General features: G+C 38.2%; 1 protein-coding gene across 5 annotated transcripts in view; it reads left to right on the top strand.

The window, feature by feature from the left end:
• Positions 1-26,276, top strand: part of WDR7 (WD repeat domain 7) — a 247,568-nt gene that overhangs the window by 149,644 nt on the left and 71,648 nt on the right. For all 5 annotated transcript variants that reach the window (XM_087927448.1, XM_026715294.2, XM_026715277.2 and 2 more), the window contains one exon: positions 6,927-7,148. In XM_087927448.1, the coding sequence (XP_087783574.1) occupies positions 6,927-7,148 (222 nt within the window). The remainder of the gene's footprint in view (positions 1-6,926; positions 7,149-26,276) is intronic.

Here is a 26,276-nt window from a genome sequence, read left to right as displayed (position 1 = left end):
ATCAGAAGAGGCAATCGAACTACTGGATTAGTGCTTACAGGCTGTCACAATGTAGATGAGGGCTTAGACTGATTCCCAAGAAGAGACTCTCTGTGATATCTGGAACTGAGATTAAACCAATGCCGTATGACAAGGGTCTTCAAACATGGCAAGTTTAAGACTTGTGGACTTCAACTCCCAGAATTCCTGAGCTAACATGAGTGGAGGAAGAATTCTGGGAGTCGAAGTCCACAAGTCTTACAGCTGTCAAGTTTGAAGACCTCTTTACGAACCAGATACAGAATTGGAGCTGTTCTTCACTGCCTGTGACATTGGTGCCTCTAGTGACCAACAGCACTTATGCATAGCATCATTGGATGAGTCAATCTGTCCCAAAGGTGCTTCTCAAAAGGCAACTGGACTTTCTTTGTTTTTTTTCCTTGAAGATGTTCCACTTCTCATCCAAAAAGCTTCTTCAGTTCTGACTGAATGATGGTAGGGAATAGAAGGCTTTATATTCCTTATAGTAATCTGGTCGTTAGCACTCTTGAGAGTCATTGAGGCCTCTTGGATGCTTATTTGTGCCCTCAGGGCAGTGGTGGGATTCAAAAAAAATTACTACCGGTTCTGTGGGCATGGCTTGGTGGACGTGGCAGGGAAAGGATACTGTAAAATCTCCAGTCAGAGGTGGTATTCGCCGGTTCTCTCAACTACTCCAAATTTCCACAACCGGTTCTTCAGAACAGGTCAGAACCTGCTGAAGACCACCTCTGCCTCAGAGTCACCTGAATGGGTGTGGAATCTTCTTGGATCAGAGTAGTCCACATTCTGGACAGGGGGCCACTACTTTGAAAGATGAGCCAAAGAAAACATCTACATTAAAATTGAACAACTCCCTCAACAGAGGTGGGAGATACGACACTTCCTATCTCCTATTTACAACACAGTCCTTTGAGCAGTTCCATGAAGGTTTTGTGAAACCATTCTTAGCTAGAGATAGCCTGATCTCAGCAGTACATGCTCCGGTAACCTTTTGATTGGATTACTGTAATGCATGCTGTGTGGGGCTGCCCTGGAAGACCATTTTGGAGAAAACAACTAGTACAGAACAGTATGGACACCGTGGCGTATGGGCTTTTAGGACAGAAATGATTACTCTAGACTTAAAATCCTAGATTTCAGAAACTTATTAGCTCTCCGTTTTTGTACTGTCCGTCTGTCATTCTAATGGAGAGATTGATCAATATGATTCCATGTGGGCCAGGTATAATTTGTCATGTAAGAACTTAGCCAGGTTTACATATCTTTTGTCATTTATATCTGTATTCTGTTTTCAAGGTTTTTTTTCCCCTCTACTTTGGTTATTTGAAGGGAGAAATCATTTCCTGCGTGCTGTATGTTTTTATTCCCCTCTTCTTCTTCTTTTCTTTTTTTTCTTTTGCTTTTACGTTACAGCAATAAAAATAAGAACAATATAATTTGTGAATTGGAAGAGATGCAACATTACTACTACTCTTTTACTCTGTTGTCACTCAGGATACACCTAACCCGCAGTGCTGATGTTGCTTCCTACAAAATCCTACATAGCTTTAAACCTGGATTTCTGACCCAGTAAAAAGCACCTGGCAGCTGGGGAAGACGTTTTGATGGCCCTGGCTGTACAACTTTATCTATCCATCAATACCAAGTTTTTTAAAAATCCAATTTCTGTGAGAAAGGCCCCCTCTTCTTGGATGTTGAGAACAATCTAAAGACCAAGGCGTTCCCCGAAATATGAATAGCTCACTAACGTTTGACTTTAAATGTTTCCAGAATCATCGGCATGTTCATATTTTAGTAATAATTTAATGCTTTAATATTATTTTAATTTTGGAAACCATCCTGAAAACCTGACGGTGGAAGGACAGGATATAAATCTTAAATAAATAAACTAAAAAGTGTTCTGTAAAAAAGGGTGGCTCGTGTGTTGGGCTTGATTAGTGCTAATCTTCAAAGTAAATACACCATTAAAACAAACCGCCAGCCTTTGACAACGGACGTGATCGTTTTCCTAAAGAAAACCATCTTATTTACGGTTTCCCAGTTTTAATTGTTAATATGTGCCAAGAGCACTCAGAGTCCTGTTTTGCAAGATGGGTGGCGATAATAAATTTAATAAATAAAGGAGGACCGTAAGCCTTTATATGTTGGAAGAAGATCCATAGTTGATTATTTAAAAAAAAAAAAATTCTTGTTTCTTAGGGCGGTGAAAACAGGATAGGCAAGCTGATTTTTGGCATCTGATATCTGGACACAATGGAATATCTGGGCAATATTGTCTCCTAAGGGGTTAACTGGAGGTGGCTTGAGCCAAACAAAGGGAAGATCAGCCATAGAGTTTTGCTTTCTGTTTTTTTTTTTTTTTTTTGGAGGGGTGGGAGTTTGCCAAGAGTCCCCCGTTGTTTAATTTCCTCCTGGAAGCAGCCCAAGTGTGGGGCTCACACACACCCCCCCGCTTTTCCCTTTTCTTTTCTTTCCACAGTGACCATTGCAGAGGCTGAGCGGCTGGGGTCAAAACCTCCTCTATTGATCAGTATCCCTGCAGTCTCCAGTCCCAGCATCTGCTTCATTGGCTTCTTTCAGTGCCTGCTTCAGTACATTAGAATAGAAATCCATAACCAGAGCTGTGCTCATCCGAGCAGGGGAAGAAACTAAATTAAATGGTATAAAACAATCTTGGATCAGGAGTTTGCGCCAATTCATCTTGATCCGAGATGTCACACGGGGGCTCTGTGCCTGAGCACCTGGGCTAGGAGGCAGCCACAGTGAAAATAGATGGAGCTGTGATCATTCATTTGTCAGCTAAGGAGCTTGGCAGCAGTTAGCAATTCCTTTCTGCAGAGGTCAGCTGACAGAACAATCACTGCAACTGCAGAACGGAGCTTTCCTTTGAACTATTGTTATGGAGCGTGCTTCTTGGGCTGGGGTGTGGGTGGTGCGCGTGAGGGAGGGGAGCGGGAAGCAAGACTTTTCTTCCAGGGAGAAAATTAACGTAGGCAAAGCCATCCTCCCTTCCACCACCACCCCGCCCTTCCTGTATAGGTTCGCCTACTGCTGCGGAGATCATATATGCAAATAGATGATGATTAAAATGGTTAGGTAACACTTAGCGTAGATCCCGTCTTCATTCTTCTCTGGTAGAAGGTAACTATGGACTTTTCTTAGCCCTTTCCTCCTTAAACGATCACCCTCCCATCCGTTTCTCGGAGTATAATGCACTCACACTACCAGAGCTAGAACTAGGAACCGGGTTCTCATCCCCCCCGCCTTACAAACCAACATTTGAATGCTGGTCTTTCAAGGGAGGAGGGAGAGATTGCCATAGCTTGATGATGCCTCAGCAGATGCTTTTCTTGTTAATTCCCTTTTTTTTTTTGCAATCTTCCGCCGTTGGCAATTCTTTCAGGGAAGGAAGGGCTGTTTTTCTGACATCCCTCAGATTTAACATCACAATGTAGTAGGAAGAAGTGAGGGTTGTTGTTGTTGTTTTTCATTAAAGGCAATGAAAATATACTGAAAATGGATTTTGGGCAAATGGGTGGAAATATAAGTTTCTCTTCAGTACAGTTTTCAAGTTAATTTTGAAACCAGGGTCCTCTGTAGCCACCAGGGACAGCGCACTTCCATCGAAGCAAGGAACTGACACAGTTATTCTGCTACAAGAAGTGTGGGCTATTTGGGACCTAGGACACATGCAACTTTTGAACCTCTTTTATACAACCTAACCCCAACCCCTCTGACCATAAATTCTGAAAATCAGAAGCATCATTTCCTTCCAATTTCAGGTAAAGAAATCACGAATCTTGGAAATTAGGCTTAGCATAGTTTGTTTGTATTTTTTAAGAGAAAACAAAGGGGTTATAGAATCCTTTGTGGGGTCATTATCTATTTTAGAATTAGAATTCTTTATTGGCCAAGTGTAATTAGACACACAAGGAATTTGTCTCCAGTGCATAAGCTCTCCGTGTACATACAATTGTGGAGAGCTGTGGTGGCACAGTGGTTAGAGTGCAGCACTGCAGGCTACTTCTGCTGACTGCTGATTGCCAGCAGGTTGGCAGATCAAGTCCCATTGCCTCAAACTTGACTCAGCCTTCTATCCTTCCAAAGTCGGTAAAATGAGGACCCAGATTGTTGGGGGCAATAGGCTGACTCTGTAAACTGCTTAGAGAGGGCTCTAAAAGCACTTTGAAGCGGTATATAAGTCTAAATGCAATTGTTATTGCGATTGTAAAAATACACCCATCATAAAACATTAGATACAACATTATCCAATGCAGCCTTCATTTTCACAAGATCTCGAGTATGATTCTAAGCCAGCAAGATACTGTCCATTGTCTAAATTTTATACTCCTTAGCTAGTTTAATTTCTGAAGCAATCCCTTCCTCTCCCCTTCCCTCCACACATACCTTGGTGAATACTTTGAATAATTGGAAAGTACTGGTAATTTGTGCTTAAGTTGCAATATCATTCACATATACAGGTAGTCCTCGATTCACAACAGTTAGTTACAGTGGCGCTGAAAAAAGGAACTTGTGACCATTTTCCACACTTAACGACCGTTGCAACATCCTCATGGACCTGGGATCAAAATTCAGACGCTTGGCAATCAACTCTTATTGATGACAGTTGCAGTGTCCCGAGGTCACCTGATGACCTTTTGGGGCCTTTTTGACAAGCAAAATCAATGGAGAAGCCAGATTCCCTTAACAACCCTGTTATTAACTTGTCCACTGCCCTGATTCACTGAACAACTGCAGCAAGAAAGGTCGTAAAATGGGGCAAAACTCACTTAACAACAGAAATGTTGGGCTCAATTGTGTTCGTAAGTCGAGGATTACCTGTAATAGCTATGTATATTTTAAGGCAGCCCAGAATGGATGTAATTGTATGACTCCAGGCCTGCTCTGCCTTTGACTATGGAAAGTAACATTTGTATGGATCATGGTCCCCACCCGAACCTATTGCTGAGGTTGGCTCCCATCCAACTGGCTTTTCCAAAAGTTCTAAAAACATGGCTTTGTCAGTGGGACCATGAATGGAAATGGAGTCGATCAAGTGGCTGATTTGATTGCATTGTCACTGCCCTGTGAGATGAAATTGGGTTTTTTTTATTATTATATTATTGATCATTTACATATTTTAAATGTTGTGAGCCTCATAGTCACCTATAAGTGGGTTGGGTGGCTAAATAAATTTGTTTAATAAATAAAATAACAATAGCACTTAGACTTATATACCGCTTCACAATGCTTTACAGCCCTCTCTCAGTGGTTTACAAAGTCAGCCTATTGCCTAGAGGTGGTATTCAGCAGGTTCTGTCCAGTTCTGGAGAACCAGTAGTGGAAATTTTGAGTAGTTCAGAGAACCGGCAAATCCCACCTCCGCCCCCATCTATTCTCTGCCTCTTGAGTCCCAGCTGATCAGCTGGTTCTTCTTTGGTTGCCCTGCACAGGAGAACCGAGCTGGAAAGCAGGTTAGTGGGATGGGGAGGGAATTGTATTTTGCAGTAACCTTCCCCCAGGAATGGGGAAGGAATGGGGATTGTGCAGTAACCTTCCCCTGCGACACCCACCAAGCCATGTCCATAGTACAAAATTTTGAATTCCACCACTGCTATCACCCTCAACTATCTGGGTCCTCATTTTACCAACCTCGGAAGGATGGAAAGCTGAGTCAACCTTGAGCCAGTCAGGATCGAACTGCTAGCAGTCAGCAGAATTAGCCCGCAATACTGCATTCTGACCACTAGCTCAGTGTTGTGAAGGAAAAATAATCTTTCAGTATAACAGAATAGCAGAGTTTAAAGGAACCTCGGTGCTCTTCTAGTCTTCTAGGCCCACCCCCTGCTCAAGCAAGAGACCCAATACAATTTTCAGAATTACTAGTACCAAAATTATGACAGGTAACAATCTCGACCTACAACCATTCATTTAATAAATGTTTGAAGCTACAGTGGCACTGAAAAAAGTGACTTATTATTGTTGTGGTTAGCCGGCAGCAGTGCAGATGATAGAGGAGAGCAAGGACTCAGATGAGGGGCCAGGACCATTAGGGAGTGGACTGCTGCCTTCAGAGATTGTGGGGGCTGGCAGCAGTGATGAGGTTCCCGAGGCGCCTGTGCCAAGTGCGCATGCACGCAGGATTGCTCGTAGGAGAGAGCAGTTAGAGCACCATGGGCGACTCGGGAGTAAGGCTGCAAGGTAATGGCCCCTCTATCAAGAGGACAAAAGCCAGTTTTGAAGAAGTGTTCTTTGCAGAAGGCAAAGACGCTCTGAAACTCAGCCTCGTGGACATTATAGTTAGTATTTGAAAACTCTTGTAAACTAGTTCTTATCTGTAGGTTTTTGGCAGCCTTGAAGAACAACTTGGCAAGGCTCTTTCTTGTCGGAGTTGCAGCCTTTTATCTGTGAGGAAACAGAATTTTTGAATGAAACCTTAAAAGATGGGGGCTGCTGCCTTTGTCTTGTGTTTGCTCTCTTGGAACCAGGTTGGGCCAGAACAATTATTGTTTTTCACACTTATGACTGTTGCAGTGTCCCCACAAACACATGATCAGAATTCAGATGCTTGGCAACTGTCATGTATTTATGACGGCTGCAGTATCCCAAGGTCATGTGATCAACTTTTGTGGCCTTCTGACAAGCAAAGTCAACGGGGAAGCCAGAGTCGCTTAACAACTGGGTTACTAACTTACTTACAAACTGCAGTGATTCAACTGAACACCTGCGGCAAGAAAGATTGTCAAAGGGGACAAAACTCCTTTAACAACTACCTTGCTTAGCTGTGGAAATGTTGGCCTCCGTTGTGATAATAAATTGTGGTCATAAGTCAAGGACTAAACTGTCATTTCTAATGAAGCAGGTAGCTGTTTCATCATTCATGTCCTTGTACGTTTGCATTACAGGTACGCTGTCTGGACTTCCACAAATTAAAAAAATATCATTGTCATACGAAGAGAGGCGGAAGCAAGCTACCGCCATTGTTCTGCTGGGAGTCATTGGAGCAGAGTTTGGGGCAGAAATCGAACCTCCGAAGTTGCTAACCAGACCACGCAGTTCTAGCCAAATTCCAGAAGGTTTCGGCTCAACAAGTGGCGGATCCAACTATTCCTTGGCAAGGCACACTTGTAAGTTATTTTCTTCTTTTCCTCCCCTGTAATTCAACTGTTGCACTAAAGGTTTGTTAAACCATATATTTATAATATATTTATAATATATATAACATGGCCCATATATTTATAATATATATAATACAGCCCAACTAGAAAGGAAAGCATAATTCAGTGTAGTGCAGTCAGTGCAATGCAGTCAGTACGTTGCATTGCAGAATAGTGCAGTGCAGTGCAGTGCAATACTAAACTATACTAATATTAATGCTAATAATAATACAAGTGTCAGGGTTCCAAGTAACACCACCCAACGGAATCAAAACTCCAAGGCAAGGCAGGTTTCTCAAAGCATCGATTTATTAGGCATGTCATATTGGCACGTCTGGGAAAACTCGACTCTAAACCCCCCTCGGGTTTCCCCCTTAGTTAAAAGTAGAATTCTTTTCCTCCTGTCCATGCTATCCATAACATGGTCCAATCAGGTCAGAGTTCAAGGGTTGCTTGGTCGCAGATCCCACCTCCTTGTTCTCAGTTCTCAGAAGAAAGAATTTTATTATGGCTACAATCCTCTATCTCTTCCTCCCCACCCACCCCCATTTCCACGGCTCGACTCGCTTTGCTGTGGCAGCCCTGAAAGTGCCAGAGGGCAGGGGTGGGATTCAAATTTCTTAACAGCTGGTTCTGTGGGCCTAATTTCTGGCTGTGGCTTAGTGGTCATGTAGCTGGGTGGGCGTGGCTTGCTGACTGGGCATGGCTTGGTCATGTGACTTGGTGGGTGTGGCTTGTATGTAAATATTATAAATATGTATGTAAATATTGAATTTTTTATTACATAAACGAGCAACTTTTACCCAAAATCAGGCGATTTTCACAGAATCACAGATTCACTCAGAGATCTTTCTGCCATTTGCTACCTGAGTCTGTCACATAAAATTTGCTTACAAGCAAACTCATAAAATTTGCTAGCAAGCAAACTTACAAAATTAACTCACAATACACCATGTATGTAAATATTGAATTTTTTATATATATAAAAAAGAGCAATTTTTACCCAAAATCAAGCAAAGCAGGAAGACAGATTGAGTTGCTCACAGAATCACAGATTTATTCAGAGATCTACCATTCTGCCATCTGCTACCTGAGTCTGCACTGAAAAATAGAAGCTTCAGTCCTAAGGAAGGTTCAGCTCCGCTTTCAAATTAGCTAGAAAGCAAGAAATCCAATGATTTCCTGCTTTCTAGCTAATCTAAATCTCCTGGCACAGCAGAACAGCTGATAGTCCAGGGGGATGGGGAAGGAAAAATAGCAACTTACTAAATGCATGCAAGTTTGATGGTGTGCATGCCAGGTAAGGAGTGAGTGAGTGGGGAGGGATGGGCCAGCCAGTGGCGTGATTTGCCTGTTTTCCGAACTGTGCAGAATCGTAACAACCGGTTCTATAGAACTGGTCTGACCAGGTAGAATCCCCCCTCTGGCAGAAAGAAAATAATTCCAGGGCTGACAACTAATACTACTAATACTATATTAACACTATACAAGTACTATGTTGTATTAATGCTAATACTATGTTAATACTGTACTATACTGTACTATACTATACTATACTATACTATACTATACTATACTATACTAAGTTTAGACCTAGTTGATAATTAATTTGCAGACCGTCAAAAAGTATCAGGATTGTAGACCAAACTGACAAATCAAAAAAGTATCCCAGAAATTGTAGTCACTTGAAATTGACTTGTGAGGTTCTTTACTTTTTACAATGTTTTTACCTTTTAAAATGTTCAATATAAATAAAATATTCAGATTTATGTGACACCATTAGTACAGCTTAAATGTCACAGATTATCCTTGTTACTTAAAGGCAAATATTACCCCTATATTGGTCTTTAAGGAACTTTTGAAGTTTTGTGGCTGGAGAAGAAATTTTAGGTTGAAGAGGGATCAATGTACAGAACAAATTCCAAACATGCCTGTTGCATACATTAAAACTGATTAAAAAAAACTTGTTACAATTTAGGAACAGTTTATGAAGTGACAGAAAAAAAAATAAGCTCAAGAAAAGAGAACAAATGCCTTTTTATGAGGGCAGAAAGCTTCATTAGTCTCTTGCTGATGTTTCGTTGTTATTGTTTATGGGGAAGTGTTTACATATAACCAATTTAATTACTAAGATTCTGGATATATTGCATTCAGGTTTGATATCTGTACATCATCCAGAGTGATGTTTGAAATCATGAAGAAGATATAAGAGGGAAAACCAGGAAACACTTTTTAGAACCAAAATATCCCAGCTTTCACACCTGAATAATAAATCTCATCAACATCTGTGACTTGAAATCATTGAAGCTCTATTTTCTTGGAACCATTCCCCAGAGGATATTCAATAACCTCAATTCTCAATCTTTGCCTTCATTTATACCAGCAGGCTCCCACATTTGGTAAAAGTGCAATTGAAGGCTCATGAAATTTCCAGATCTCAGACAATTGCTCTGTTATAATTCATGGCAATAGATTTTAGGCAAGAATGTCAAAAACTTACAAGATTTTGTGATCTTCTGAGATTTTTGGCCATTTATAACTAATTATTGAAACACAAAGGTTATGCTTCTTTATAACACTATATTAAAAGAAAAAGTTGAGAGATTTAACTCAATCATTTTGATCCAATTTATACTTTTGCTGTTCATAAGGGCAGATCTTTCATCAGAGTTATACCACTAAATTTATTGAAATTTGACACCTTTAGTTATCATTATCATATTCTTACCATTAATTGTAGTTCTTTGAGAGACAAAATATTACCTGTCTGTAATCAAGCTTTTTTATCCTTTCCCATTGACTACTGCTCCCTTATATGGCAGAACATTGGTTTGCTCACCACTGGACTGCCATCTGTCAACAATGGTGTAGGGTTTGCTTGGGTGGGGGTGGGGGGGTTGGACTAGATGACCTTCAAGGTCCCTTCCAACTCTATTAATCTGTATCTAACAGTGGAAGAGTATCAGTCACAAATCTTTTTGGACTGAAAATATGGCTCCCCTATTTGTCCAGTGAATTCTGGATAATGTTTATGTTAGATCATACTCATCCTATGGACAGGTTCCATGCATATTTGAATTCTCAATCTTATTGCAAAAGGTTACTAAAATTGGGAAGCTAATAGATGCTTGGAATTAAATTTTACACTTACAGATGATTAAAACACTGATTGGGGATTTAAGGCCTAACTGAACTGCTAATGTAAATAGCTATTGTTTTTTCACCATGCTTTTTTTCCACATTTATCATTAGAATAGAATAGAATAGAATAGAATAGAATAGAATAGAATAGAATAGAATAGAATAGAATAGAATAGAATTCTTTATTGGCCAAGTGTGATTGGACATACAAGGAATTTGGTACATTTGATAATTCATGACCTATAACAATTAGTTTCATGTTTGCCTGATTGCTTGACCAGGTGGATATGTATGAGGGGTTTTTCTACCTCATAAACCACTGGAATGTACAATCCATCTGGATTCTGAAAGTCCAGATTTTTACGAATTACTAATATATTGTTCAGTGACCAAATAAAATATTTATCGATTAAACACAGATTTGTTCACTTTTTGAAGTCAATTCTAAAAGTTGTTTGCAAACTAATAGAAGGATATATTGTTTTAATTGAGGATCTCTTAATCACTTCAACTTGAATAGTTGATAATTAAACAATTAACAGCTCTCACCCTTCTCTCCCATCTTGGAAGTGTATAGAATTTAAGGAGATGAAGTGTTCTGAATAGCTGCTGCTTGCTTAGTCTAGAAAAAAAATTTCATTCAGCCTCTAAAACCAGTGGGCTTTATTAACTAGTTACTGGAAACTGTTGGTGACTTGATGTATGAATCCTGATAGAAACAACTGGTTTTTTTATATATGTAATTTCTTTGTGCTTACTTGCTCATGAGGCTTTTGTGTTTGCCTTTGCAAATGCCCAGCAGTGAGAACTAAATTAATGACCAAGTGAAGTAGAGGACTCTGAAGTTGTTTGGGTGCTACATCATCATTATTTAACAGACATCTTCCATGTCACATCAGGAAGTTGACTAGGCTACAAATTCCCTTTACAGGACATGGACACTTTTCTGTGAGTTTTAGGGGAAAATATTTGTTTACATCTAAAATGAAAAGTCCAGAGGAAAAAAAATTGAAACCACAGAATTAGACCAATAGTATGATCTATAAAGCATCCCCAGAGTCTCAAGGAAAAAAATGTAGCCCGCATCCTCAGTGCTTTTCATTTGGATTGGGCCAGTCACTCTGTTGTAGAAGAGGGAGAAGTTATATCTTAGATATGCTTGCTGCCTAAGATATTTACATATATATATATATGTATATGTGTATGTGTATGTATATATATATGTGTATGTGTATATGTATATATATATATATAAAGTCTTATTTTCTCATAGGTCACCTAGAGTTGCTTTGGTAATTGAAGAAATTCCAAAACAAAACAAAAAATCCCAAATAAAGGAAGGGAGCACTCATTAAAGACTTAATCTTGAGTATAAATTGAGTGCAAATTATAGTATTTCTCTTAAGAACTTCTCATTGCAACAGCTTCCATGACAGATGGTCTTCCAGCTTCAGTTTAAACCATGAAAGAGAGTCTGCAACCTCCCAAAAGTAGTGGTTTCCATTGTTGAAGGATGTAATCTACCACCTTGCAATTTAAATCCATTATTTCTTGTTTGGCCTTCTGGAACAATATTGAACACGTCTGCTCCATCTTCCACATCACAGACTGTCAGTTACTCAAAGAAAGCTTACATAGCTTTCCACGAACTTCTCCAGACTAAAAATATACAATTATTCCTTATACATTTTTTTTTTCCTTCCAGGCTCCTTGTCATTTTGGCTGTTTGCCACAGGACATATTCCAGTTGGTCAGTGCTTTTCCTATAATGTGATGTCCAGAACTGATCTCAGCATTCTTGGAATGATCTGACCAATTCAGAATAGACAGAACAGTGACTTCCCTTAATTTGACACTACTCTTTTATTTTTGTTGATGTAGCTTAAGACTTTTGCTTTTTTGGCAGCTGAATGCAAAAAAAAGAAGGTAGAGTTTAGTACCATCAAAAAATGAAGACAGAATTTGAAAGAATGCAACCTAAACCAGCCATAGTGATCCCATGATTATTGGCACACTGTATGACATACCAGAAAATTTTGGACGGCACTTAAGAAATCTATTCATTGACAACATTTCCATCAGTCACCAGTAGCAAAAAACCACAACCGCTTGGATCCTCGCATATACTTTGCCCAATATAGTACGACATATTAGGTTCTTGGGAAGAACTCAGTTCATATACAAACCAACATCAGCTAAAGCAGGGGTCTCGAACCTTGGCAACTTTTAGCCTGGTGGACTTCAACTCCCAGAATTCCCCAGCAACCAAAGCTGGCTGGGGAATTCTGGGAATTGAAGTCTTCCAGGCTTAAAGTTGCCAAGGTTGGAGATCCCTGAGCTACAGAACTGGCAGCTTGTGACCTCACATAGTTGTGACCAGATAACAACACAGTCAGCATTTAAGTATGAGTTTCTGGTTTAGCATCAGGGAAGTTAGCTATAATGCGATGCTTAAGATCTGGGTGAGTATAAATATGAATCATACCTTTTCCTTCTGTTGATAATAATAACAGAATTATTGCATTGGATTGTGCTCATTTCTTTTTTCCCATAACTTGCACACACGAGTTTTATCTTAATTTGACTCAATAAAATAATTTAATGCCCTGTCAAATTATTCATCCTGTGGCAAAATAATTATTTAGGCTGCACTCCTCTTTTCAACAATCATGTTAAATGATACTTCAAATTTAGAGGTCAGGAGCTTTATTTAATGCTCTAAATGAATCAGGTGCCTGCTTGAGAAGCACAGTACATTGATTCTCTCGCTCCAGTCTAGATAATAAACAAATTTGAGCCCAAAAATTATTTACTGTTTCCATAGCACTGTAATATAGCATCATAGATGAACTAAGAATCCACTTAAAAGCTGGTGGAGCTGGATTCTCTCTATAAATTGAAACAAGTCTGAGCTAAAACTCATTTACTGTCTTGGAACAGAATTGATCGTGCTTTCACATTTGATTCACCCACTGCAGATTTTGAGAGGAAGAAAAATGGCATTGTTCGGTCAGTTTAACTAGGCTAGAGTTAGAGAGAAAAGATTGGCTTGATTTAATCCTTTTCTGTCTCCTTTTCTGTCTCTTATTTGAATTTTGAGCTCATTTGAATGTATTTTAGGTACAGCATTAAAAAATTTTTATCTGTTTGGGCTTTTCCATGAAAAAAAATGTCAGCAAAAAAAAATTGCTGCTGCTTTCTACACCTTTGTGTGCTTAATTAGAGGTATACCACCAGAACAAGGTCCCAAAAAGCCATATGCTATAAAATACGACATACAACGGTTGATTGCTCCCTTCTTACATGTTTCTGAGCTCTTCCGTTGCATTTGCATAGAACTATTGATGAAATAGCTGCGTTTATTCTCACTCAGTCCAGCTCAGCAAAATTACATTACAGCATTTTATTACCTTAATTTCCCCCTTTTGATTTATTTTCCATCTATTGAGATCAATTGCGATAAAAAAAAGTACACAGAGGTTATTTCATTAAAACGCTCAGGATAAGAGGTTCTCATTGACGTTATGCTCATTTTTAATCTTAACTATGGTTATAGATTTCAAAAAGTGTTTGTGGATACATTATTTCTCCTTTTGATCTGCATTTGGACAGTGTTGAAAAAATAAGGGAGCGTTCCAGTTCTTGTTGTTGTTTTAAATTTCAGTTAACGATGCAAAAGTTGGCAGATTACGGTATTTAAAAATTCCTCATCTGCCAGACTGTGCTGATTGCCAATCAGCCGAGTACAACAGTATAGCTCGTTTGACAGCTTGTTCCAAAGCCTCTGGGCCATTGCTGAAAAATTGCAGCTCTTCTCTGCCAATGTCTTGATCCCTATTAATGATGATAACTGAGCAGTGACTTACATAATAATTTGACTCCATAGAAACAGAAACCATATTCAGAATTGGACGTTTCTGTTTTAGTTTCCAGTCGTCAAGTACATTTCTGGTTTCTTTCCCATAATTAACAATTAACATTCATTTAATAGGTGCCAAGCTCTAAAGCAGGAATCACCAACCTTTAAGACTTCAAGGACCACTACATTCATAATTTTAAATCCCGCAGACCACTAATATGATTTTTTTTTTACAGATAAATAGTATTTAGTGCAATATAAAAATGCAAATAATTTTTCTGCAGACCACCAAAATTTTATCATGGACTACCAGTAGTCCACGGACCACTGGTTGGTGACCACTGACCTAAAGTATTTACAGGTAGTCCTTGACTTACGACCACAATTGATCCCAAAACTTTCTGTGGCTAAGCAAGGTATTTAAGTAGTTTTGCCCCATTTTATGAGTTTTCTTGACACAGTTGTTAAGTACATCACTGCAACATTAGTAACACGGATGCTAGGTGAACCTGGCTTTCCCTTTGACTTTGCTTCTCAGGTCACCAAAGGTGATCACATGACCCCAGGACACTGCAACAGTCATAAATACATGCCAGTTGCCGAGTGTCCAAATTTTGATCACGTGACCACAGGGATGCTGCACAATGGTTACAAGTGTGAGGAATGATAAGTCATTTTTCTCAGTGCCTTTATAACTTTGAATGGTTGGTGGACTAACTGTTTTAGCTGCAGCCTGGTTGCATATGTTTTATTCACATTCTCTGCTTTTGTCCCAAAGGTGCTTTTTTGTGAAGCAACTGGATTTTCTTTCTTTTTCTTTTAAGATCTTTCACTTCTCATCCCAGAAGCTTCTTCAGCTCTGACAGGATAGTGTGGGATGGAAGGATTTATATTCTTTGCAAACAACTGGTCATTTGCATCCTTTTAGAGGGTCGTTGAAGCACTTGGAGGTTTATCTGTGTCCTCAGAGTCACCTGAGTGGTGCTCCTGGTTCCTGTAGTCTGCAATTTTTTTCTTTGGAAATCCGTTCCTACTCCCACACCATTCAAAGAGTGTTCATCCCAACTTGCATGTTTGCAAGGAATATAAATTCTTCCATTCCCCACTATCCTGTCAGAGTTGAAGAAGCTTCTTGGATGAGAAATGAAACATCGTCAAAAATAAAAAAACAAGAAAGTTCAGTTGCCTCCTGAAAAAGCACCTTTGGGACAACCATGACCTGCATGACTGAGAACCTCTATAGAATTCTTTGCTTTTGACTTTTGTGCAAATAAGACAGTCGCTTTTCTGTTTGTGCGTCCTACAATTCCATTGCAGGCTAATTGCACTACATTAAATACAATTGAATATTATTTATTTGTACCTAACATATTCAAACACATGGTAAAATTAATGTATAATTCCCATACTAAAATATTGTGGGTCAATAATATTTATAATATTTATTTTAAATACTTGCAAGAATTCTGATATTTACTTATACTTACATCATATAGTCAAATGTAAAAAGAAATATAAAAATCCAGGTACCCTGAAAGCAAGAATGAGGATCAGGAAACGTTGATTTATTTTAGGTTTCTTGAAAGCAAGATGTTCACACTAAAAATCAGTGTCTAGTTCATCCATTCTACTAGTCATTAAGCAAATGCTGGGAAAATTATCTTATTTTGATATCAGTCAATGCAGCCACTTAGTAGCATAGTGATTCCTGCGCTGTGTTTTGCATTATTGAATCTCTCATCTCTTTAGAATGATGGAGTGATTAGGATTTAGAAAACTGTAATGACATGTGTTTCAGGGAATAGTGGGAGAAATTCTAGAAATGTAGTTGACAAGTTTATTGAGAACAATCAATGTACAGTGATATGTTGTATTTAATGAAAATACTCCTTTGAGGCTAATGATGCTGTTGCATTGGGCATCTTAGACTAATGGGAGAAAAGGAATCATAAATGTTGATTTCTAGGGTACCATATATTGAGAAACAATTGCTTCCAATCATATTTGTAATAATACCGTATCAACAAAAGAATGGTGGGTCAGAAAACATTTCTGATATCTGTGTCAAATGATCTCTTTACGTTTTTAAAGTCCACTTAAGGTTTCTATTTTTTACTTTCTGGAGAAAAGTTAGAACCTGTGGACATTTAAAAGATTGCTGTCATTCTGCCCAGGTTTTCAAGTAGAGATTACAGATCACAAGCAGCACAGTGATCAGATGCATTGTTGGACTTAACTTATTTTATGTGTTTATTCATTTTGATGCAATGTGCCAAATGTTTCAAATTTGAACAATGGGGATGTTGCAAACTTCGTGTTCTGGTATATCCTGTTCAAAATTGCCATTTTACAATAATTGATTTGACCTTAAAAGGGGTTGAAATTCGATATTTTACCAGCCTGTTATTTTTAATTGATATGCTTGCTGTTCCACCACTGATGGAGTCAAGGCTATAGTAAAAATGAAGACATTGTATTAAGATGTTCGATATTATTTTTAAAACACATGAAGTCCCGAAACCAACATTAATTAACTTAAGTGATCTAGTTCAACAGGAATAGTTTAACTTCCCAGGAGACTGAAACCATCATAAATATGAATCAGCTGACAAGCATCTGAATTTTGATCATGTGACCACGGGGATGCTGCAGCGGTCATAAGTGTGATAAATGGTCATAAGTCTCTTTTTTTGGTGCCATTGTAACTTTGAATGGTCACTAAATGAATTGTTTTAAGCCGAGGGTCTTCAGAATCCACCCTGTTTTCCTAAAACTATGACTACTTATGTGCCCAATTAACTATAGAAATCATTGTAATTCAGTATTCAAGGGCAATGGTATTAGTAGAATTTTCTAATTATAAAAATTTCCTAAATTGTAAGGTTAAAATTAAATTAAAATTTGAAAAGTATACATTCTGTTTGCTTTCATGTTTATTCTCCACTGGGGGTTTAACTTTTTTTAATTGTCTCTGGAAAATAGGAACATTTTTTTTTTCAACTGGCACAAAAATATGTTTGTAGCATAGATGAGGAAGCCACCTTTAAAACCTTTGCACTTTTTTTATGGCAGTGGCATAAAAACTGACTGGTAAATTAGAATAAGAACTTAGACCTCTTTAATAAAACAATTAAAGTAGTGAAATGTGCCTTACCATTTTAGTCATTTCATTGACAAAGACATTAAGGGCTCTGGGTGACATCTTGAAAAATCTATTGGTGTTCAAACAAGATATAAATATTAAAATTGTCTGACCTTTTCAAGAATATTGCTGTAAAAGTCATATATTTTTATGTAAGATGCAAAGGGCTTGCTAAAAAAAAAAATAGCCGGATTGAAATGACGCATTATGAAGTTACTGTGTTGTAATCAAAATTAGCCAATTCATATCCATTCCTAAATTCTAACTAATCTACATAAAACTGAAACAATCCATGTGTAAGAAATTTAGGAAACTTTTTACCTTTAATGTTGTATTTCTGTTTAACTTTTCTTCATTTACTTTTATTTTATTTTTTATTTTATTTGGTTTGTCAATTGCTTACAAGATAATAGGCATAAGTAAAAACACAGTTATGAATACATGGATACATATAAGAAAAATAAATAAATAATTATACTTTTGCTGCTTTTATATACTCCTTTGGTAAGAGTTTTGACACATGATTCTGACTTCTATTTGTAGCCACCCCAAATACCCTATTTTCACACAAGAGAGTCTGACTCTTCCTTCAATCAGAAAGACAATGAAGGTCCTGTGCATCCTTGCTAATGCAGTCCTTGGCTACTGTATAAAGGCTGATGTGTATTGGTGGATTGTACTGGCATGGAGGCAGCTTTTTTAACACTAGATAATGGACTCAAAGGTTAAGAGCAAAGGATCGCAATGGAGCTTTTCTAGGGCTAATTACCTCTTCACTGCGCTGACTCTAATGTGACATGTTTATTGCCTTAACTAACAACTCATTAGCTTAGTTGATGTTTTTGTCAATATTAATTCGTTCATTTAAGCCAAGTCAAAGCTTAAACAAAGATGTCCAAGGCTGAGAAGTGGGCAGCAGAGTGACTTTTGTTTAGTTCACCTTTTTCCCCCCCCTCTTCCCTCCCAGCTCAGTTTAAACAAGATAAATGTTGACAAGGAGAAATATTTAGTGTGCCGGTAAGGTGTTGGTGTTCATTCACATACTTTCAAAGCCAGGCTTTCTTTACTTCAACAGTAGCCATTTGCAAGAGGAGCATTTCATAAATTAAAAAGCGTATGAAAATATGGAATTCAAAAACCCAGTTTTCTTTTGGAAAAATAGTCAAGTTTCCCATAGGTTAAATTTGGACAGATTTTCTGATTGGCCAGCTCCTTCTCAGCTACTAAATATGGCAGGCAGTTTGTTCAGTAAACAAAAATAAACATAAGGAGCTGAGCTTTGAGAACTGCCTGAAAGAGAACGGGGGACACACACATAAAAATCAATACTTTGTCTCAACCACAGCAATAAGTAGCTAAATGAATGATATTTTAAAAAGCATACTCTATAATAGAATCACAGTAATGATCAATTACAATTTTCTAGGAAAGTTACTTGTTTAGCCCAACATTCACATTTTACTAATGGATGATTGCTGCAGTTCATTATTTCAATGGCCTTCATTTGAAAATGAAAGTAATCCATGACAAGATTCATTATCACAATTTGAGTACCCATAATTTGGAGATGGAAATGAATATGGGCAGAGGCCTTGTGTTACGTAGAGGTTACCCCTCTGTTTGAAAGAGGAGTGGGTGGGAAGGAAGAGATGTGAAATAGTAGACCAAATTAATTTGGCATTTAACAGGCTGGGAGCTGATGAAGTAACGCAGTAAGGTTTGGAAGATTCCCAGTCATTCCCCTTAACCTAATGTAGCTATTAAGGCCGGTGAAGTAAATGAAAATGTGGGCTGTGCTTTGTTATCTGTTGAAAACCAAGCATAAGAAAAGTGCTTTACACATCTCATTTCTTCATAGAGATGTAGAGCAAAAACAATTGGCATCCATGAAACCTCAGTGGAAATAACCAAGTTTGGATGACCATGATGTCTGTTAGATGGAAGCTCAATGTAGATGTCTCCAAGAAAACTGGACAAGGTAGAAACAGTTAGAAATTAAAGGTCAGTTTTGAGCTTCTAGAGAGCCCCGTTTGTAAAACCTAGGATAGATATACTGAGAAAGGAAAGTAGAGAATAAAGGATTGATTTCTAAATCATAACTAAATACTTTAAAAAATCGCCTCCAGTTACAGCTGCTAGCACAATCTGCAAAGACTGAGCTAAATAGGAAATCTTTACGATGCTTCTGTAAGACCTAACAATTAATGCATCCCCTAACATTCTGCAAGTTTCTACTTGCTTTTTCCTGCAAACAAACCTATCAATACACAACCATTTATGAGTCTCATCTTCAATACTTTCGCTGATGCAACTATCGTTGGTAAAATCTTTTCATTCTAAGGCAGGGCTGTCAAACTCCTGGCAGGCGGGATAGATGCATCACATGCTGGCCACGCCCACCCCTGTTTTAGCCAAGGGGGGGGAAATATCTGATAAATCACATGACACCGCCATGATGAAGTGAGTTTGACATCCCTGTTTTAAGGGGATGTAATCAATTCCAATTCAGCTCAGCATCCACACAATCTTACCGTCGACTGACTCAGGCAGCAGTTCTTGGATGCAGAAAATAAATTATTAATTTTTTAAGTTGTAGTCTTTTTATTCTCATAGATGAGAGGAGTGGTGGAGGATGGTAATGATGATGAAGATTTTATCTGCTTCCATTATTATGCGCCTATCTTGGGTAGACCAGTAAAATGACTTGGGCTGGATCTCTCCTATCCTCAGTATGATACCATATTTTCTTAAGAACAGATTTTGCTGCTGTAACATGGTGGTTATTATTTCTTTTGTATAATAGTCCCTAAGAATATTGTGAAGACACGAATCAGGATTTGAGCAGATCTGTGTTTCAGTTTATCATTATGGCAGTCCAAATTCATCTCACTCAATTTGTTAGTTTTAAGGTAGCTGTGACGTTTACTAAATCTATAAATAAATGTGGCCACTGCATCCCATATTTTTATGAAAGCCTTATTTAGAAAAAATGTGTTTTAAGTAAAGAAGAAATATTTGCAGTACAAATATACTGCAAATATACAATAAAGATCCACCCAACCCCTTGTGATAGGTGAATCAGTTGGATCTAGTTGGATCATCTCATCATTCATTCAGTTTCCCAAACCTTTATTTCCAGCTTCTCTGCAGGGGGGCGGGGGGACCTTTTGTCTTTCTCATAGTTTGGGGAGAGAAACGTTTGAAAAAAACAAATTGTAAAAAGTTGGATCCCGATAATTTTTGATAGTTGCTATACAAAATAAGGAAGGGAGAGTAAAAATTGGAAGAAATTATTGCAGATAGGACCAAATCTCATTTGGTTCATTATTTGTTTCTTACACAAACTTTGATGCCACTCCAGATTGCTGGCACTGAGCAATTTATAAAACCTTTTTGGAATAGAATAGAATTCTTTTTTTTAAAAAACAAATTTTATTGATTTTCCAAAACAATGCACAGACAAACAAAACATAAAATATAATGACATAAGATTTTTTTTTCTAAAAAAACCAATACAACATCTTATTTAAAGACAGAATTATTCCAAGTTATCACATTTCCAAACAAGCACAATTTGATATATATATTTACCTTATCTGTTCATCTTCATATCTTATCCCGAACTTCTCTTTATTGCTTCCTTTCCTTCTATTTATTCAAATTATATCTCTTTAACTTTAGATTGTATACATTTTTTATATCCATCTGTCTTATACACTTTCAATTATTCTCTTCCAATACAAAAACAAACAAGACATAAAACATAAAAACCTAAAACATCTTTTCTGAAAGTTGCTTGATCCCAGGTTAAAACTCATCGTACAGACACCCCTTCAAAAATCAGGTTCTTTTTATATATCATTCCATATCTTATTACCGTTTTCCATTTTCTATATAGCTTCTTCCTTTTTTTAACTCTTAGTTTTATTCTACTTATCTCAGTTCAAGTCATAATACTTATCATTCTTTGTCTGTTCTCAACTATCCATTCATTTTTTCTCTTTAAACAAAACCTCTCCTGTACACTAATTGGAGTATGACGCCTTTAACTCTTTCCCCTAACCTAATAATACTTAATATCACACATAACTTGTATTGGGATTCTGTTTAGCACATCCTAAAGTCACACAATATATTATATAAAGAGAAAAAGAGAAAAGAAAGAACGACAATAACAAAGAGACAAATTTATAAATATATAATATAGCTAGTACCCCTGTCAGAACCATTTTAATCATACCTATTAATACTTATTTATATCTTAAACATTTTATTCTAAAAATGCCTATAATAACACAATCTTATGTACCTTACAGAATCCCTTTTTCAATTAAATTTACCCATTGTCTCTAAATAAATTTTGTTTCTTTAAATCTTGCTTCCCATCGTTGAGACTTCTCACCCCTTCCTTTCTCCCTTGCTTATTCTTTTTCTTACCCTTTTTACCCCTTTGTCTCTCCACCTCCCTTTTCTTCTTCTGCTTTCCCCCTTCCTGTTGTTTTCTAACCTTATATCCGCCCTTCAACTCATTTTTATCTTTTTTGGTTGTTTTTTTAGATTTTAAAATCCCTTTTTCCTTTTCCTCTTCCTTCTTCTCCCCCAATAGAATCACATGTTCATCAAGAATAGTTTCTTCTTTGTCCCAATTATCCTGCTGCGCAATCAATTCTCCATAGGAATGCACCGCCATTTCTAGAGATTGAAAAAGAATATCCAAAGTATCTTTCCAGTCTTGTTCTTCCTTTTTATATTTTAGATATTCAGTTTTAGATTCATCCAAGGGTGATGCCATTATAAAGAGGAAAAATTTTTCCCAAAACAACCACCCGAGTGTTTTTAAACAAAGAAAAAAAAGTTTCCCAAAAGATGCAAAGTCACCAAACAATCCAGATAGACTATTTCATTTAGCACTTTTTCCCTTCTTCCATTTCTTTTTCTAGGGTTGCTATTAAATCACAAAATTCCAATTAAAATATGTCTTTTTGAAGTCTTATTGATGTTCAAATGGCTCTTTAAAATTCTAGGCAGTCTGCTCCTTATTTTCAACTTCTACTTCAATTTTTTTCCTCTCCCTTCCCACTCACAGCAAAAGAAAAAATTTTCTTTAAATATTTAGAAATCCATATCCCTTTGGCATTAGCATAGTCTTTAGCATTTAGCATACCTTCAATGCGGGTTTTCCAATTTCTCTCAAAGCTGTTCCGTTTGGAAGGAGAGTGAAAAGAAAAAAAGTTTTCCCTTTAATATCCATTCACTGCTTACTCAGTCTGGGAACAATGTGTCTTTAGTAGGTGTTAAATACCAGGATACTTTCACTGTTCCTTTGTCCCGGTCAGCAAAATTACTTTCACTTCTTCACAAACTCCTGCAGCACTTTCTTTTTCCGACTGAGCTCTTCTATGTGGCGGCCATTAGAGACCGCCGCTCAGCTGCCATCAGAGAGGGAGATTTAGCCAGCTAGGGAAGAGAGATGCGATGTCTCTCGTCCCTGCCAGAACCCCCCAGTCTTCACCACCTTCTACAAAGGTGGCTTAGCCCTGAAGCCAAATGGCTCGGGGCACTCAGGCAGTGAACACAGGCAGAGACCGTGCACAGTCACGGATTCCTGCCTGCACCGAAGCACCACAAGCTGGAAGTCCTGGAATAGAATAGAATTCTTTATTGGCCAAGTGTGACTGGACACACAAGAAATTTGTCTTTGGTGCAAATGATCTCAGTATACATAAAAGAAAAGATACATTCATCAAGAGTCAAGAATCATAAAGTACAACACTTAATAATGGTCATAGGGTACAATAAGCAGTCAATTCATACTAGGAAACAGTCAATATATATCGTAAGAATACAAGCGACAAAGTTATAATCATACAGTCACAAGTGGGAGGGGGATGGGTGATAAAGAGTGATGAGAAGGTTAATAGTAATACTAGTGCAGACTTTGTAAATAGTTGGACAGTGTTGAGGGAATTATTTGTTTAGCAGAGTAATGGCATTCAGAGAAAACCTGTCCTTGTGCCTTGTTCTGCTGTGCAGTGCTCTATAGCATCATTTTGAGGGTAGGAGTTGAAACAGCTTATATCCCGGATGTGAGGGGTCTGTAAATATTTTCACAGCCCTCTTTTTGACTCGTGCGGTATACAGGTCTTCAATGGAAGGGAGGTTGGTAGTAATTGATTAAGGTTAGAAAAGAATGGTATAGCCCAAACAAAACAAAAAAAAACTAACAATGGTCAGCCATTTGTTTCCACAAAGGCCATTATTTTGGAACATTCCATTCCCTCTACATACTCTCCTAAAATGTTAGGTCTTTACAGCATCCCAGAATACTAAGAGCTATAAGGCTATTCTTGTCTCTGGTATTAAAACTATTTCGAAAGGAAAGGTACTCCTGCGGTTGAAATTTGAAATTGGATTGGCCATGGCTCAGCTCGTACTGTGGATAAGAAATTCATGTTGGAGGAAATTTTGCAATGGGTTGTAATTACCTTTTAATTGTGTTCTGTGTGGTTGGGTGGGGGGAGCAGTAGGAGAGGGAGAGAACAATCCTTTAAATTGCAGAGGCTCATGAGGTTAGAACGCTGGGTTCACGATCAGCAGCCTCGTGTTCAAGACCCATTTCTGCTGTGGGGCGGGATGAGTTCCTGTCACACACTCAGCTCCTGCTGACACAGCGGTTTGAAAGTGGACAACTGTAAGTAGTCCCAAAACTGTTTTTTTCAAGAGGCAACTGAACTTTCTTGTTTTTCTTTGAAGACATTTCGCTTCTCATCCAAGAAGCTTCTTCAGCTCTCACTAGATGGTGGGGATTAGCAGAATGTCTGCAAGGAGTATAAAACCTTCCATTCCCCACCATTCAGTCAGAGTTGAAGAAGCTTCTTGGATGAGAAGTGAAACGTCTTCAGAGCAAAGCTGCCTCTTGAAAAAGCACCTTTGGGACAACCATGACCTGGATGGCTGAGAATCTCCATAGATGACTGTGAGTAGATTAATGGGCACCATTTTCGTGGGCAACTTCACAGGGGTGTGAAAGGAGCCTCTAAGTGGACGACCCCCGGGCAACGGTGTTGGCAAATCCTTTCACCACTGAAGTGCTTCCAACACAAGTGAGCGGAAATCACAAGGACTTTGGAATCACATCATATAAAAATTGATGAAATTTCTGGGAGTTGAAATTTGCATGTTAAAAGATAATTAGTTTGTTTGTTTTGTTGGAAGAAATATCCTTCTGGGTTCAGTTCCAAGTGGAGAATAAAGACACTGGAAACACGGTGACTGCTTGGAAAGTTGGTTTAATGGTAGACAGGATCACATGCCTTGTTTAATGGTAGACAGGATCACATGCCTTGGGTGAAGAAAGAAAGGGACAGGGAAGAGATGCCTCTGCTAGGATTTGAATTTGAGCTTGTATTCTGATTGGTTGTCAGACTCCCATGGGGCCATGCAGGAGCAACTCTGTAGGCTGTCCTGAGTCCCAGGCTTGGTTGAACCTTGCTAAATGATGATGTAATGAAAGGGCTTTGAGCAATTTTTGCTCTACCTGGAGTAGATCTTTGTTATGTAAAATAGACTGCCCTAGGCCAGAGTAATGGTCCATTAGCAAAGGTGTGGGTGAGCTTCTGCTTCTGAGGTGAGTTTCTGTTTCTGAGTTTCTACTCTTTTTAGGGGAAATATTCTGCCTTTTTAATATTTCCTAGGATGTTTCATTTTTCTAGGAGAGGGTGAGGTGCTAACTTCCTACAATTCGTTTGTCTTGTTTGCTTAAACCAAACATTAGCATAGGGAGGTGGGGGGAGGAAGGATGCCAATGACTGTTAGATTTCACCATTTTAACGGGTTTAGAAACTCAAAATGACACTAATTTTTATACTAATGCTTCTATATAATTCCATCTTAGATAATATGCTCAAAGCCTCAGGCACTTGAAGGGCAATTAGAGGCCAGAAAGAAAGAAAAAACCATTTAAACAGTGCCGCAAAGAAGATTCACACCATCATATGCTCTTAAAGGTGTTCTTGTATCCTACTTCTAAAAAGAGGTCCAAAAATATATGGTGTACAAGAATGTTCTCCTAAATGTTTAATATATATTAATTATAGATTACCAGTCAGTGGTAGAATAAGCAGCATGACTAAGCAAAGAAAAGACTTTTTAAAAACCTCCCATGTTCATAACAGACATGCTGTTTTATATTCCAAGCTGCAATCTGGGTCGGTTAGCTTTTGATATATTTCTGCTTCAAAACAGACAATAGATATGTTTTCTTTTGTGTGTGTGTGTCAAAGAAGAAATACAGGTAGTCCTTAACTTACAACAGTTCACTTAGTGACAGTTCAAAGGTAACAACCACACTGAAAAATAGTGACTTATTTTTTCACACTTATGACCTTTCCAGCATCCTTGTGATCATGGGATCAAAATTCAGACGCTTGGCAACTGTTCCATATTTATGACCGTTGCTGTGTCCCGGGGTCACATGATCCCCCTTTGCGACCTTCTGACAGGCAAGGTCAATGGGGAAGCCGGATTCACGTAACAACTGGGTTACTAACTTATCAACTGCCGTGATTCACTTAACCACACAGGCAAGAAAGGTCTTAAAATGTGTTCTGACCAAGGCTTCCTGAGATAGTAACAATCACACACAAAAATCCTCTTTTTATTTCATCGGCTGTGAATTATATTCATTCACAGCCCCTAATGAGTCCCAAACAGTTTATGAATAGTGTAACAGAAGTCTGCCACAGTCTTTTGGGGATAAGGCTGATAAGCACCCACCTTTAGTTCCCTTGAAATGATGCCAGTGACTAAATTGCCAATTAGCTGTACAAGGCCAAACGGAGCACAAAGTCAACACGGAGCTTCAGAGCTTAAACTGATCAGAACAAACAAAGTTGCTTCCTGCAAAGGCTCATGTCCCTTTGCTCCTCCTTTATGTCTTATGGGAGGGGCCAACCAT

The sequence above is a fragment of the Pseudonaja textilis genome, chromosome 2 (genome assembly GCF_049901715.1).
Source record: "Pseudonaja textilis isolate UNSWEBS1 chromosome 2, rPseTex1.2, whole genome shotgun sequence".
In the NCBI taxonomy this organism is placed as follows: domain Eukaryota; kingdom Metazoa; phylum Chordata; class Lepidosauria; order Squamata; family Elapidae; genus Pseudonaja; species Pseudonaja textilis.
This window is presented reverse-complemented; position numbering and strand designations above follow the sequence as displayed.